At 54.8% G+C, this 14504-nt stretch overlaps 1 protein-coding gene across 1 annotated transcript; it reads right to left on the bottom strand.

The window, feature by feature from the left end:
* Positions 1-3599: 3599 nt before the first annotated feature.
* On the bottom strand, positions 3600-12710 carry P2ry8 (P2Y receptor family member 8). Its single transcript, XM_087210792.1, has one exon. The coding sequence runs from the start codon at positions 12583-12585 to the stop codon at positions 11491-11493; it is 1095 nt and encodes a 364-aa protein (XP_087066918.1). The 5' UTR covers positions 12586-12710; the 3' UTR covers positions 3600-11490.
* Positions 12711-14504: the final 1794 nt, after the last annotated feature.

Here is a 14504-nt window from a genome sequence, read left to right as displayed (position 1 = left end):
CGTCCCCAGAGTGAAGCCACGCCCCACGCACGGCACGCACAGACTACTCCTATGAAGCCACGCCCCGCACGCAGCCGCCCCGGAAACCTAAACCTCCCGACAGTAAGCCACGCCCCGCGTGCAGTAGCCTAGGAAACCGACCTCTATGAAGCCCCGCCCCGCGTGCAGTAGCCTAGGAAACCGATCCCCATGAAGCCACGCCCCCCAAAAGCGCGTCCAGGCCCCGCCCGAGACCCCGCCTCCAGCCGGCCCCTCCTGACACCGGATTGGTCCAGGGCCCCCCGCCCCTTTCCCCGCCCCGCCCCGCTCTGCTTCCGGTAAACCGGGTGGAGGGTTTTGGGGGCAGTGGGACCGGACGGGGAAGTGAGGACGTGCCGAGGTGCCGGGCCGCGGAGATGAGGGCGTCCCCGGGGCGGGGAATTGGGGTCACCAGGAGAGGCGGGGGCGTGGGGATGGGGTGCCCGCGGCCAGTGGGGCCCGGGGTGTGCAACGGGGTCCCAGTGGGGTGTGCAATCAGGTCCCAGCGGGGTGTGCAACGGGGGTCCCGCCGTGGGAGAATGGGGCCTGCAGTCGCCGTGGGACACGCTCCTCTCTGGGGGTTGCAGGCCCCCAGCGAGACGTGGACCCCGGTCCCCTTCCTGCCTTAGTTTTTACTCTGAGGCAGAGTCTGAGTCAATTAATTGCCCAGGCTGGCTGGAAGTTGAGATCCTCCTGCTTCAGCCTCCCAGAGTGCTGGGATTATAGGAGGGCACGCCCACCCCCACTTAGTTTAAAAATAGTTTTGTTTTTTATTTTTTTTCTAAATAATTTTGGTTTTAAACCGGTACAACAAAGATTGTGCTTTCACATAGGTGAGGAATAACTTTCCTAGCTTTGAAAGTAGACAGCAAACACAACTTTAGTTTTTCGAGGCAGGGCCTTGCTACGTAGCTAAGGCTGGCCTCGAACTCGGTCTGTAGCCCAGCTTGGCCTGAAACACAGTGATCCTCCTGCCTCAGCCTCCTGAGTGCTGGGACTAACAACTTTATAAACTGGGCCATACGTGAATTAAACTCTGTACACGAACAGTTGCGTCCCAAAGAGGTTGTTGAAAATCCAGAGTCAAAACCTTGGGTTCAATTCTGGAGCCCAGGAGGCTGAGACGGAGCGGTCCCAGGCCGGGCTCCCTCCACAGGCTCCAGAGAGACCCGCCTGCCTCTGCCTCCTCCTGGGCTGCAGGCGGCCCTGGACTGAGGTCTAGGGGGGCCATCTTTTGGGGCCACCGAGTCCAGCACCTGGAGCTGGGTCTGGGAATCTCCTCTACGATTTCCTCCCCTCTGGAGAGCCGAAAGGTCACGTTGCAGAGAAGCCACCAGGTGGGGCTGTAGGCCGTGGTTTCTACGGCCCGGATGCGGGAGGCCAGCTGGGGTGAAGCCCGCTCCTGTTCCTGTTCTTACTTCAGTGCCAGGGATAGCCAGGGAGGCCTGTTCCCCAGCGCTCTGGGAGGCTGAAGCAGGAGGATTGCAAGTTTGAGCCTGGCCTAGGGAATTTAGCAACTTAGTGAGACCCTGACTGAAAAAGAAAATTATTTTTAAAGGCTGGGGTGTAACTCAGTGTAAAGGGCCGGGGTTCAATCCCTGGTGCTGAAATAAATGAATGGGTAAATGCACATAGAAACGGAACACGGTTACGGGGTGCAGGCTGAGGTTGCAGTACAGGTGCTGGTGTGGAATGGTCAGATCTGGACAATGAGCTCGTCCGGCACCAGCACCGCTCAGTGTTTGTTGTTCAGAAAGCTCAACTGTCTCCCAGCTGTCTTTTAATATACCACGCATGCACGGCAGCTTTGGCCCCCAGCTGTGGAACACAACTCAGCCTTTAAAAAGGATGAGAAAAACAGAACCAAGATACTCATGTAATGGTACAAGATCCCCCCCCCCAAATAAATAAAATAAAATAAAAAGGCCAAGAAATACTCAGGAGGCTGAGGCAGGAGGATCAATTGTTGGAGCCCAGCCTGGACGACTTAGCTGCTTAGCGAGACCTCTCAAAATTAAAAAAAAAAAAAATTAAAGAGGGCTTGGGATGTAGCTCAGTTGGAAGGCCCTGGGTTCCATCCCTAGTACCACCAAAGGGGTCTCAAAAAAGAATGAGATCCTGTTGCTTGTGACGATATAGCGAGGGTGGAGAGGATTATGGTAAACGAAATAAATGAGGCCAACGTTCATATGTGGAAGCCAAAGATTTTTGGTTTTTTTTTTGAGTGGTTTTTTTTGGGTTTTTTTGCCTTGAACTCACTATGTAGCCCAGGCTGGCCTTGAACTTGTGGAGATCCTCCTGCCTCAGCCTCCTGGTGCTGGGATGACAGGCGTGCCCACCATGCCCGGCAAGGCTCTTTTTTTTTTTTTTGGTACCAGGGATCAAACTCAGGACCTTCCGCTTTCGAGGCAGGCGGTGGCACCACTGAGCTATACCCGTGGCAAGGCTGTTAGCTTTAAAGGAATTGTTGTGTATGCTGTGGTAATCCAGCAGGGAGGCAGACCCGAAGGATAGTATTTATGTGGATAAGTCAACAGTAGAACATTGAATGTTTATATGTGATATCAAGTGATAGATTATATAAGGGAGACATTATGTGTAATTTTTTTTGTTGCAGTGCTGGGGATCGAGTGCAGCCTGGCATATGCTAAGCAAGTGCTCCAGCCTCAAGCCACATCCCAGCCCGCATCTGTAACTTTTATGTCCATGAAAGAGAATTGTATCCGTGTGCAATTACAATTATATATGATTTTAATAAGATATTAAATAGATCGATAAAATAAAATTATATGATTTTATACGACATGAAAGTGATCATATCACATAAAATTAAAAATTTTAGTTAAGATTGCATGTGGTGTAAAAGAGATTTACAGTCAGCATAGTGGCGCACGCCTGTCCTTGCAGACCTTGGGAGGCTGAGGCAGGAGGATCGCTCTGAGTTCGAGGCCATCCCGAGCTACCTGGTGAGTTTAAGTCCAGCCTGAACTATGTAGCAAGACCTTGCCTCAAAAAAACAAAAACAAATAATAAAAAAAGAAAAAAAGGGGAGATTTCTATTATATAAAATTAAAAATTACATATCATTTAAATGTAATATATATAATTTATATATAATGGCTATTATATATATAATAGACTAATATGAAAGATTGAATGATGCTATAACATTATAAATGATATATAATTCCATTGTAAACATGGACATGATTTATATGCAGTATAATTTACACATATAATGTGCACAGCACATATAATATAGTTTATATATAAAGCATATACAAAATTATGTGTTAAATATGTGCCATAAAAGACTCAAGGATTTATATACAATGTGAAAATTATAAATAATGTAAAATTTAAGTATAAACATAATTATACATAACAGAAGTATATTATACATAATATAATTATACATAATGTAATTTATGTACATAATACAAGTATATATAATATAGTTATATATAATTATACATTATATATAATAAAATTTATATAGAGATTTATATACAAAGGAAAAATATATTACATAAAACTGAAATGTAATAAAAGTATACATGATTTGCATACAACATAAAAGAGATTTGTATGGAGGCTATAACATACATTATATACGATTTAAATACAACATAAAATTCATCTTTTAAAAATTTTAGATAGGGTCTTTTTATGTGGGCCAGGCTGGCTTCAAACTCAGGACAATCCTCCTGCCACAGCCTCCCAAGTGCTGGGATGACAGGTGGGTGTATGCCACCACACCCAGCTATAGTTTATATGTAAAATCACTCACATATAATAGAGAAGAGAGCCTGTCATCCCAGCACTCGGGGGCTGAGGCAGGAGGATCTCTGTGAGTTCAGGGCCAGCCTGGGCTACATGGTGAGACCCTGTTTCAAGGAAAAAAAAAGATGAGTGGATGGATAGATGATGGACAGTGGATAGGCAGATGATAGATTTATAATTAGATGGCAGGTGGTAGGTAATGCTAGAGGATTAGGTGGTGCATGACAAATCAGTAGCTGACAGATGATAGACTGATCAATAGATGATGGGTAGAACAGACAAATGTTAGCCAGGCAGATAGTCTGGGAGAGCAGCTAGGCAGACACACAGATGACAGATGGATACCAGATAGATGATAGACAGGCAAGGCGGGTAGAGACAGGATAGATGACAGCAGACGGATGGATAGGATGGATGGATAGCTACAGCTAGCTAGCTGTGGATAGATCACGGATCAATGAGAGGCACACGATGCGTGTTGGTGAGCCATGGATGACAGGCACATGGTAGCTCTAGGTAGATGGTCCATTGCAGATAGATCATGAATCGATGGATGATAGATGATGGATAGATGCATAGATGCATGACAGCCATAGATACAGAGATCGCAGGTGGGCGATAGATTGTAAATAGATTATAGGTAGGTGGATGATAGATATAGACAGACCACAGCTAGATGATCGGTTATAAATAGGCACATAATAGGTGATAAGAGCATAGATGGATACAGTGACACAAAGATCGTAGGCCATGGGCAGATGATAGGTCCTAAACAGTTATGTGATTGAGGATCGACAGGTAACCCTAGCTGCTAGATGGCAGGTTATAAGTAGACGGTCGGGGATATTTTTCCATCTTCTGAGGTCCCCTCCAATCTCCTTCGTCAGGGCACTGCAGTTTTCTTTGTCCAGGTCTTTCTCTTCCTCGGTTAGGTTAATTCCTAGCTGTTCCATTTTTCTGGGGGCTCCTGTGAAGGGTCATTGTTTTCATGATTTCTTTCTCCTTGAGTTTATCATGGTGGTACGCAAATGCTATTGACTTGTGTGTTGATTTTCTGTTGCCCAAGGAACGTAAACATGACATGGCATGAACATGGGGCGGGAATAATCATAACAACAATAGAAAGGAGGACGGAGGGTAGGGAAGGAGGAAGCATGAGGGGCGGGAAGGATGGGGTGCATCTGCTAAAAAGACATCCGCTGACCTCCCGGGTCATTTCCGGATGGGTGGAGATTTCCATTTCCCTCTAACGCTTACAGTTAGAGATGAGGCAGCCAGGTTTGGGTTTACAATCTCCTCGTCTCCTGCACGGAGTGCTAAGGGGGATCGGGCTGGAACATGCAAGGCGAGGGGCTAGGAGGGGATTTGCATCTTGCACATCAGAAACTGGGTCAAATATGACCCCCCCCCCCCAGTGGACCTGCTCCTCCCTCCACCATCGGCCGGGCTGGCTCTTCCTTTCTATTGAGATGGAGAACACAGGGAAGATATTTTATAGCTCAGTTGAAGACATTTATGAATGGAACAAGACCTTGGAAAATCAACCCCTGTGTCCTTTTGGCATTGCTATGGCTTGAATATCTGTGTCCCCTGGACCCCAAATTCATAGATGGAATCTTCACCCCCAAGGCGATGAGGACGGGAAGACACTGTTGGGTGTCCAGGCTGTGGGACTGCGTATGGCGACTGGAGTGGACTAACGTATAGCAGCCCTTTGACCAATGCGATGGGGAGAATGTGTGTCCCCAAAATGCCTATGCCGAGTCCTTACCCAAGGTGGTGTCAGGACTGGGGCTTGGGGAGGTGCTGGGGTCCTGAGGGAGCCGCATGGATGGGATCCGCATCCTCCTCACAGACCCCAGAGAGCCCCCCGGCTCCCACCAGGTGAGGACACAGCAAGAAGGCGCCACCTGTGACCCGGGAAGCAGCCTCACCAGACACGGGCTCTGCCACGCCTGGACCTTGGACCTCAGCCTCCAGGACTGGGCACCAAGCTCTGCTGTGTGTCAGCCACCCGGGCTGTGGGATTGCATATGGCGGCCCCGATGGACTGAGACAGGGAGAGACCAGTGCAGTGGACCTCAGCCTCCGGGACTTGGAGCAACACTAAATTGGGTCAACTCCCAATGCTCTGGGACAGACCTCCAAAGCTTCTTATTTCATTGTACACATGAACCAACCCTGTGATTTTCCTTAAACAGAAGACTTTATTTTGCAGTCACCTTCGATTGCCAGCCCTCCCTGGCTTCCCTTCGTATGTACACTGAACATCGCACTGCCTCACTGGTCACCACACAGAAGCCAAGATTGGAGCAACACAGGGGGACTTGGGCCTCCCAATATTGGGCTCCAACTCTACCCATTTCCACAGATCTTCAGGGCTTCTGATCCCACCCACTCTGCTTGGAGTGGAAGCGTCCACTTTCTTTTGTGTAGGAAGGGAAGGGAAGGGAATGGTTTGGGCCACAGCTTTGGTCTTGGGTTTGTTTCTGCTGTGGGGAGATGTTCACTTCAGTCCCGAGAGGAGCAGCCCAAGAGTAATGGTAGCTGGGCTTGGAGAACGCCCTGCAGCCACTGCTTCTGTGGGCCCTGTCCCTTCTTCCCTCGGGTCCTGCTGGGCACTGCAGTGGAGTATCGTGCCAGGCCTGGCTGCACCACTACCATACCTGGCACTTGGGAAAGTCGGTTCCCCTCTCAGCCACTGAGAAATGGGCCCAGTACCCTCCCCACTGTGTTGCAATAAACCAGCTCCTTGATGAGGAAGGCAGCTCCTCAGGAATGCGAGGCGTGGACTGAGGTTTCCCCATGAATTGTAGCCACGCCCATCTGAGTTACACATCACCGCAGCTCTTCAGCAGGTTGTCTTCTGTCGGAACATCCCTCCGCTCGGGTTGGCCACCGTTTATTCCTTCCCTTGGTCTATCTGAAGAGCCCACAGGAATCTCACTGGTGCCACAGAATAGCGTAGATTTCCCAGGGTCATTGCTGGATCACAAATGCAAAAAGAAAAAAAACAATTGACCTGAATCATCAGATATTGGAGCCGAGCTGTTTCTCCTTCAGTTGGTCAACCAATGATCAAGTCGCGGACGGTCTTTGGTGTTTCCACCCAGCCGCCTCCTCCAAGGAGAGTGAAGACTCAGCACTCAAATCATGTTCACGGCCCAGCAAGAAGGAAAAGTCTCGGGAGCTGACAGCACCGGGGCCTGTGGTCAGGATATCTGGGAACTGCAGCCTGCACAGCTGTGAGCGTCCGCGTCCGCTGTCTGCGAGTCACCTGCTCCATGGAGTCCTTGTGGGGTGGTCCGAGCTACGACAAGCGGCCTGTCTGGAGGAAAAACACAAAGTGCAAAGCATCTTTGGGATGCAGGCATCTCAGAAATTGCAGACAACTTCCGCCTTGCTCCGCACTGGGGAGGATTAGGGACAGAATGCAGAATCTTACTGCTTCTCCTGCCAGCAGCAGATGGGCAGGAATGAATCACTTCCTCAAGTGTGTAAGTAAATAAAGTGTGTCCGCCCCTTACGAGGTGGACAGAGTGCATACGTTTCTGGGAAACACTCGCAGACGTTCGTGAAAGGCTAAGAGGAGAAGCAACGTCAGGCCAGAGCATTCGCTCGGCGCTGCTGCCGGGAGCCATGTCGAGACAGACTGGAATCCCAGCACTTTGGCAAACCCGGTGAGACCATCTGCGAGTTCTGTGGAGCTGGAGTCCTGCTGTACAATGATCTAACAGAGTGTCAGCAACCCTCGAGGCCAGGCATCTGCACAGCCTGAGAATCCCAGCACCGCGAGGAAGCTGAGGCAGGAGGACCTCCACGGAGCCCAGCTGAACAACTGAGATGGTATCTCCAGGCAGGAACATCCACATGGGCTGCACGTGTAGCTCTGAGGGTTGGAATGCAGAAGAGGAGGAGTGTGAAGAGGCAGGCTGCACAGAGCCCTCTCTGTAAGCGAGGTTCTACCTGGTGTCTGCCTCCCGTGGGGCAGGATGTCTTCCAGACCGGCGTCACTCACCAAGTGGCTTGGGGAGACGGCGGTTTGAGGTTTTTCACAGTTTTTTCACACCCTTGCTGAGAACTTGCTGTGAACGCTGGCATGAGCTTTGCTGCTGTCTCAGCGTCTCGACCCTCGAAGTTGCTGTATCAACACCGCTTTCTAGGTTTGGCTTTGGGACGATGTCTCTTCTTCTGTGGACGTGTTGGGTCCCTCCTGCTGGCCGTTAGGAATCGAAGAGAACACTCTGTGGGTGAGCAGCATCGGCAGCTTGGGAGGTGGCTGGCAGGAGGCGCATAGTGTCGGGAGGAGTGTGGCAGAGACTCCTGACTCCCGAGGAACTCCTGACTCCCGAGGATGTGCAGCTTGAGACGCTGTCTCTCTGGAAACATGCCTCATGAGGACAGATGCACGGGCCTTTCCTAGAAGGCTGTGGGGTCCCCAGCTGATCAATCCACACTGGGGCCCACGGGGCTTGGTAGCAACCCGTGGCTTTGTAGGTCAGCAGATGGACCGGGCCAGCAGATCAGGGCCTGGGAAAGAGGCAGGTGGAGCTGATGCAAAATGTGAATGTCACTTCAAGGAAGTCACTTTAAAACCACCAATGCTAGGGTTGCCTCTGCCTTTGGCAGAGCTCCGCTGCCCACACGCTGTCTGCTCCCTGGATGTGCAGAAGATGCTGGGAGCTCCTGCTCTGGCCAGATCCTTCCCCCTGCAGGAATTCAGGGTCGAGGCCCATGGAGCTGAGGTGGCGGCTCCCACCTGGTCCTCTTCATGAAGAGGCCTCTCAGTGAAGCTGGAGCTGACGGTGGGCTGTGGGAGGCCCGGGCCCTGGGGAGCCTGGGGCTCAGTGCACAGAGTGGGTAAGAGAGTCACCTACAGATGGCCAACTCCACGGGCGTCTGCACTTTGCAGCCTCCTGTGACCCCTCCCCGGGTGCGTGTGACCCCACCTCCAGTCCAGGGCATGAGGGGCCACCAGGAGCCAGGACAGGCCAAGTGGGACCTCTGAAATTACCCGCTCTGGGACCAGTACCTAAGAAGAGCCAGGGATTTCAGGGTGGCACAAGCATATGCATGCGTTTCCTTAAAGATGGGGCTGCTGTAATAAATTCCTTCACACCGGGGGCCTGAACACAACGAGGGTCCATCTTCTCCCATCCCAGAGCCCGGGAGGCTGAGACAGAGGCCTCCCAGGCTGCGCTCCCTCCACAGGCTCCCGGGAGACCCTCCCGCCTCTGCCTCCTCCGGGGCTCCAGGCGGCCCCGGGCTGCGGCCCCATCACGCCAGGCTCCATCTCCGACTCCACGCGGCTTCTCTGTCTCTGTGTTTGCGTCTCTTCCTCTGTCTCGTGAGGGCGCTGCCATTGGATCCAGGGCCACCCCGACCCCGGATAGTTCTTTCCTGAGTTACCTCAGCGTGGACTCTATTTCCAAATAAGGCCCCGCCTGAGTCTGTGGGAGGACGTGTGTTCAGGGCACCCTTTACCCCGCATCATTTCCTTCCCTGCACATGGGAACAGACTCAGCGCCGTACCCAACTCAGTCCAGTGCTGCCTCCCCCGTGGCCCCGAGCCCCGGGACCCTGGCCCCTCTCTGCTCTGCCCTTTCTCCCTCTCAGGCTCTGCTTCAATGCTGAGGGAGCCTGCAAGCCCCCCCCCCCACGTCATGGGCAACGCGCCAGGGACGTTGCTGCCTCAGCCTCCTGCCCGCCTTCCCGTTCCCTGCGATTTCAGGTCCCTGGATGTCTCAGGAGCCGGGTTCTGATGGTCCCCAAAGCCACACGGGTATTGGGGCTGGTGCAGGCGGATCTCAGACTCAGGATGCGGGAGACCCTTGTGCACGTCTCTGCACGGCCACACGGAGAGGGCCCCGGAGCGGGTTTCTGGTCAGAGTGCGTGGTGTCCTCACAAGTCAGGTGTCCCCAGATGGAGGTGCGGTGCACGCGTCTGTGGAGAATCTTGGGTCCTGGAAGGACTCGCTGAGGTGCAGGGTCCACAGGGGACAATGGTGGCTGGAGAATGAGCCAAGAGAACCTCCAAAGCAAGGCACACCCAAAGCATCTCGTGGAAATGCAGCAGGGCTGACCCGGCTCAGCCTTGGGGACACAGCGAGGCCACTTGGCTGTCACTTCCTGGACACACTTGGGCATGCAGAGGCCGCTGAGCATTCTGCAAAACTGACTCAATGTCTTCCCCAGCGTAGGAGGTCAGTGCAGGGCCATGGAGAAAGGAATCCACTGAGGCTGGAGTGACCCCTGTGAATCCCCCACCACCGGTTCCTTGGGGCTCTTAGAGTCATGGACAGAGTTGGAAGGACCCATCCTAGTTTTATTTATTAGTTTTTGGAAGAGTCCTGGTGACCGGAGTGACTGGGAGTGAAAGAAACACAGATTCCAGCATGTGCCAGGCTGGAGAGACCAGAGCCAGAAAGGGGACAGAAAGTACCGGGGTGGCTGTTGGCATGGCAGTGGCTCTGCAGGGAGGCCTCACCAACAGGGGGGCAGCAAGAGCGAGGCGTGGAGTCAGCAGCTTGCATGGGGACTCGTCTTACGCACCGCTCCCTGTTGGGTGGAAACAGAACGGGAGCCCCTGCAGGGGCAGGAACCAGGGCGTCCCAGAGAGGCCCCGGCTCTTCCCTGTATGTGGTCGTGCTTGCGTCTCCGGAGAAGGGCAGGGTCTGGCCTGCATTGCTTTGCTTTGCATCTGGCTGTCTCTGGGCAGAAGCTGGAGTTATTGGGGTTCCCCTCTGCCACGGCGGGGGACTCCCTCACCGCCTTGTCCAAAAGGGGTAAGGGCTCCCGGAGTGCCCATAAGACATGGAGCCACGGCCAGGCTGTGCATCTGTGCTGGGCGCAGTCTGCAGGTCACGCTGGGCACCATGCCACCTCTCTGCGGGCCACAGTGGAGTCCTTGCAAACCCCACTGGTGCTCACGCAGACCCCACTGGAGTCCGTGCAGACCACACTGGAGTCCGTGCAGACCCCACCGGAGACAGTGCAAAAACCCCACTGGAGTCTGCAAACCACAATGGAGTCCATGCAAACCCCACTGGAGACAGTGCAGACCCCACTGGAGTCCATGCAGACCCCACTGGAGACAGTGCAAAAACCACACTAGAGTCTATGGAGACCACACTGGAGTCCCTGCAAACCCCGCCAGAGTCTGTGGAAACCCCACAGGAATCCATGCAGACCCCACTGGTGTCCGTGCAAACCCCACCAGAGACAGTGCAAAAACCCCACTGGAGTCTGCAAACCACAATGGAGTCCATGCAAACCCCACTGGAGACAGTGCAGACCCCACTGGACACAGTACAAAAACCCCACTGGAGTCCATGCACACCACACTGGAGTCCATGCAAACCCTACTGGAGTCCCTGCGCACCTCTCTGTGGACCACAATAGCGTCCTGTACACCCCACTGGAGTCTCCGCAAAGCACAACAGAATCTTGCAGACCCCACTGGAGTCCATGCAAACCCCACTGGAGGCAATGCGCGATCCCCTGGAGTCCATGCCCGCCACAGTCCCTTTGAGAACTAAGGTGCCGCCCGAGCCTGCGGGGGTCGGAAGCCAGGTGACCCCCCCGCTCGGCCCTCAGGTCCCTCCGGGCTCCGCCCAGGCCAGCTGCCCTCCGCCTGTCAGGCCCGGCTCCGGGTGGGTGTCTGCTGCTTCACGCCTCCCTCCGCCTTGCTCAGAGCACGCTCTCCTGCGTCTTGAGGCCGGGCCCTGGGGTGGGGACCAGGCCGTCGCCGTGGCCGTTGGAGCCCGAGCGTGCAGACAGTGTGGTCCTGGCAGAGAAGACGCTGTCCCTGCGGGCTTCCTGGCTGTCGGAGGGCAGCCGGCCGTAACCGAGGTAGTCACGGAGCCGCAGCTGGAACTCCCGGGAGGCAAAGTAGTAGACGAAGGGGTCCAGGCAGTTGTTGAGGCAGGAGAGGGAGAGCGTGAGCTTGTACACGTGGTAGTAGCTGTGGCCGAGGAACAGGCGGCTGACCATGTGCACCAAGAGCACGAAGTTGTTGGGCGCGAAGCAGGTGACGAAGGACAGCAGGACCACGGCGGCCAGCCTCACGGAGCGGCGGCGCTGACCCTGGCCGTGCCGGTCAGCCGTGCGCAGCAGCTGGGTGATGGTGGCCGTGTAGCAGGCCACGGTGACCAGGAAGGGGATGAGGAAGAGCACGACGAAGATGGTGAAGAGGAAGATGGCCCACATGGCCAGGCCGGGCAGCATGGTCCACTTGAGGACGTCAAAGCAGGTGACGATGCCCAGGGCGTCCACCGCATAGGTGAGGTCCGTGCGGGCCAGCGGGAAGAGGGCGGCCAGGAGCAGCAGCCAGCAGCCGGTGCACAGCCCCACGGCGTAGCGGCGGCGGCGCCAGCGGGCGGAGGACAGCGGGTGCACGACGCCCAGGAAGCGGTCCACGCTGATGCAGGTCATGCTGAGGATGCTGCCGTACATGTTGGCGTAGAAGGCCACGGTGACCACGTTGCAGAGCGGCCGGCCAAACACCCAGTGGTGGCCGTTGCAGTGGTAGTAGATCTGGAAGGGCAGCACCGTGGCCAGCAGCAGGTCGGTGACGCTCAGGTTGATCATGAAGATGACTGACGGGGAGCGCGGCCCGATGTGGCGGCACAGCACCCACAGCGCGAACAGGTTGCCCGGGATGCTGACCAGCACCACCAGTGAGTACGCGGCCGGCAGCACCACTGCGAGCGCCGAGCTCTGCAGCATCTGCAGCATCTGCAGCGTGGCGTTGTCCGGGCCCGTCATGTTCACGCCGAAGGTCATCCTGACAGGAGCCTGGGCATCCTCGCAGGCCCGAGGTGGTGTGGGGGGATTAGGTGGGGGTCTCAGAGACCCCGAGGAGGTGTGGGTCGGCACGGGCTGCAAGGCACAGAAAGGGTGGGAGCTGAGCTGGGACACAAGGGTCTGGGGACAGACCTGCTCCTCAGGGCGCACAGAGGCTGCAGTGGCTCCTGCACTCTCTCCCAGCCCTCCCTCCCTTCCTCCCTCCCTCCCTCCCTCCCTTCCTTCCTTCCTTCCCACCAACACTACACCTAACCCTGAACACCGAAACCCCTCAGCACACACCAGAAAGCCTAAAGGATACAGAAAAAACATCCCCACCTCCGGCACTGACAAATGTGGAGGCCATAGACCCTGGCTTCTGGTGCTCACAGACACACCTATCCCTGTCCCTGTGCTGTGTCAAGGTCAACACACTCACACACACCCACACACACGGCCCTTCCTCGGCTCCTTCCTTCTTTCCACATGGAAGGGCTGGGAGCATGCTGCAAGGGGCGCCACAGCGGCTTCCCCCTTGGGGCCATGAGGACATTGGAAATCTAACCCCATATTTCTGAAGTTACAAAGCGACTGACACTAAATCTGTCTGTAGCTGCAGGATAGGTTCTTGGGGTCACCCCAAGCTGGGGAAGAATCTCCCAGAAGCCAGTGTTGGGGGCTCTGAACCCCGATTCCTCATTTGCATAAAAGGGTGCAGTTGGGGTCTCCATGTCGGAGGCTCCCTCGCTTCCTCGGGCCCCCCCAGGTGGGGTGGATGAGCTGCTCTTACCACGGGGGTGCTGTGGCCCCAGGGATGACTGCAGTTTCTTAGTCCCGGCCTTCGACCCCCTCGGCTGGGGGCTGTGGTCACCCCAACATCTCCCATTCACAGCAGGCATTGGGGCACTCACTGTGCAGGGGATTCGGGGTCCCCCGCGCCCCTGGGCTCCTTCCCTCTCCCTACCCCGGCAGCACCCTTTGCAATGACGGAGCTCTAATGTTAATCGATGAGGGGTGCAGGGGTGGGAGCCTCAGTGTCCCGGGAGCTGCTCCTCCGTCCCCTGAGTCCTCCTGGGCTTTCACGGAGAGGCAGCCGGGACCCCTCTGGTGCTTCTGGCCCTGTGTTTGGGACTCAGAAAAGTCCAGGCTGTGTGGGAAAAGGGGCCCTTCCTACACTGCTGGTGCGACGTGAACTACGAGCCCTGCGGTGCGCAGCGTGGAGACTCCTCAGAACACTGAGCTAGAAACTGCATCTGACCCAGCTGTTCCCCTTCCAGGTGTCTTTCCTAAAGAGTTAGAGTCATCATACTACAGGGATCCACGCACACCCGTGTGTACAGCAGCACAACTCAGAACAGCTACATCTCGGAAGCGGCCTCTGTGTCCCTCAGCAGATGAACGCATAAAGAAAATGTGTTTACACACAATGGAGTACTACTGTGCCATGAAAAAGCATAGGCTTGAGTCAGTTGTGGGAAAATGGGCGCACCTTGAGATCATGATGTTAAGTGAAGTAAACCAGACGCACAAGCTTCCGTATCACATGGCTTCTCTTGGACGAGAAACTCAAAGTATGAATAAAGAAGAAGATAAGAGATAGATTGGTAGGAAGGGAGACAGATCTCTCTCCAATGAGATGCAGGGAGGGGAAGAAAAAGAACCAAGCTGTGATCTGTGCTGCACGCAGCGCTCCCCACTGGGAGTACAGTCCTGGTGCCCTGGAAACACAGACTCACAAAAAAGGAAACTTAGAAAAGGATGGAGACCCCAGCTTGCAAGACCTGAGCGTGAGGAAACAGCATGCAAAGTGGACTCGGGTCGGTCCCGTGGGCCCACGCACGCCCCTTCTGTGGGCCTCGGTTCCCCCAGGGCCTCCCCACGGCTGCCCTGCCCTGCTGTCACCTCCCACCCCAGCAAAG

The sequence above is a fragment of the Heterocephalus glaber genome, unplaced genomic scaffold (assembly GCF_053883595.1).
Source record: "Heterocephalus glaber isolate CG9 unplaced genomic scaffold, H.glaber_assembly_v1.0 deba00001204, whole genome shotgun sequence".
In the NCBI taxonomy this organism is placed as follows: Eukaryota; Metazoa; Chordata; class Mammalia; order Rodentia; family Bathyergidae; genus Heterocephalus; species Heterocephalus glaber.
Note: the sequence above shows the minus strand (reverse complement) of the source record. Positions and strands in the feature narration are given on the sequence as shown.

What these genes read in the sequence shown, in the direction of transcription:
- P2ry8 (XM_087210792.1), bottom strand. Translation starts at nt 12,585, where the DNA reads ATGACCTTCGGCGTGAACATGACGGGCCCGGACAACGCCACGCTGCAG.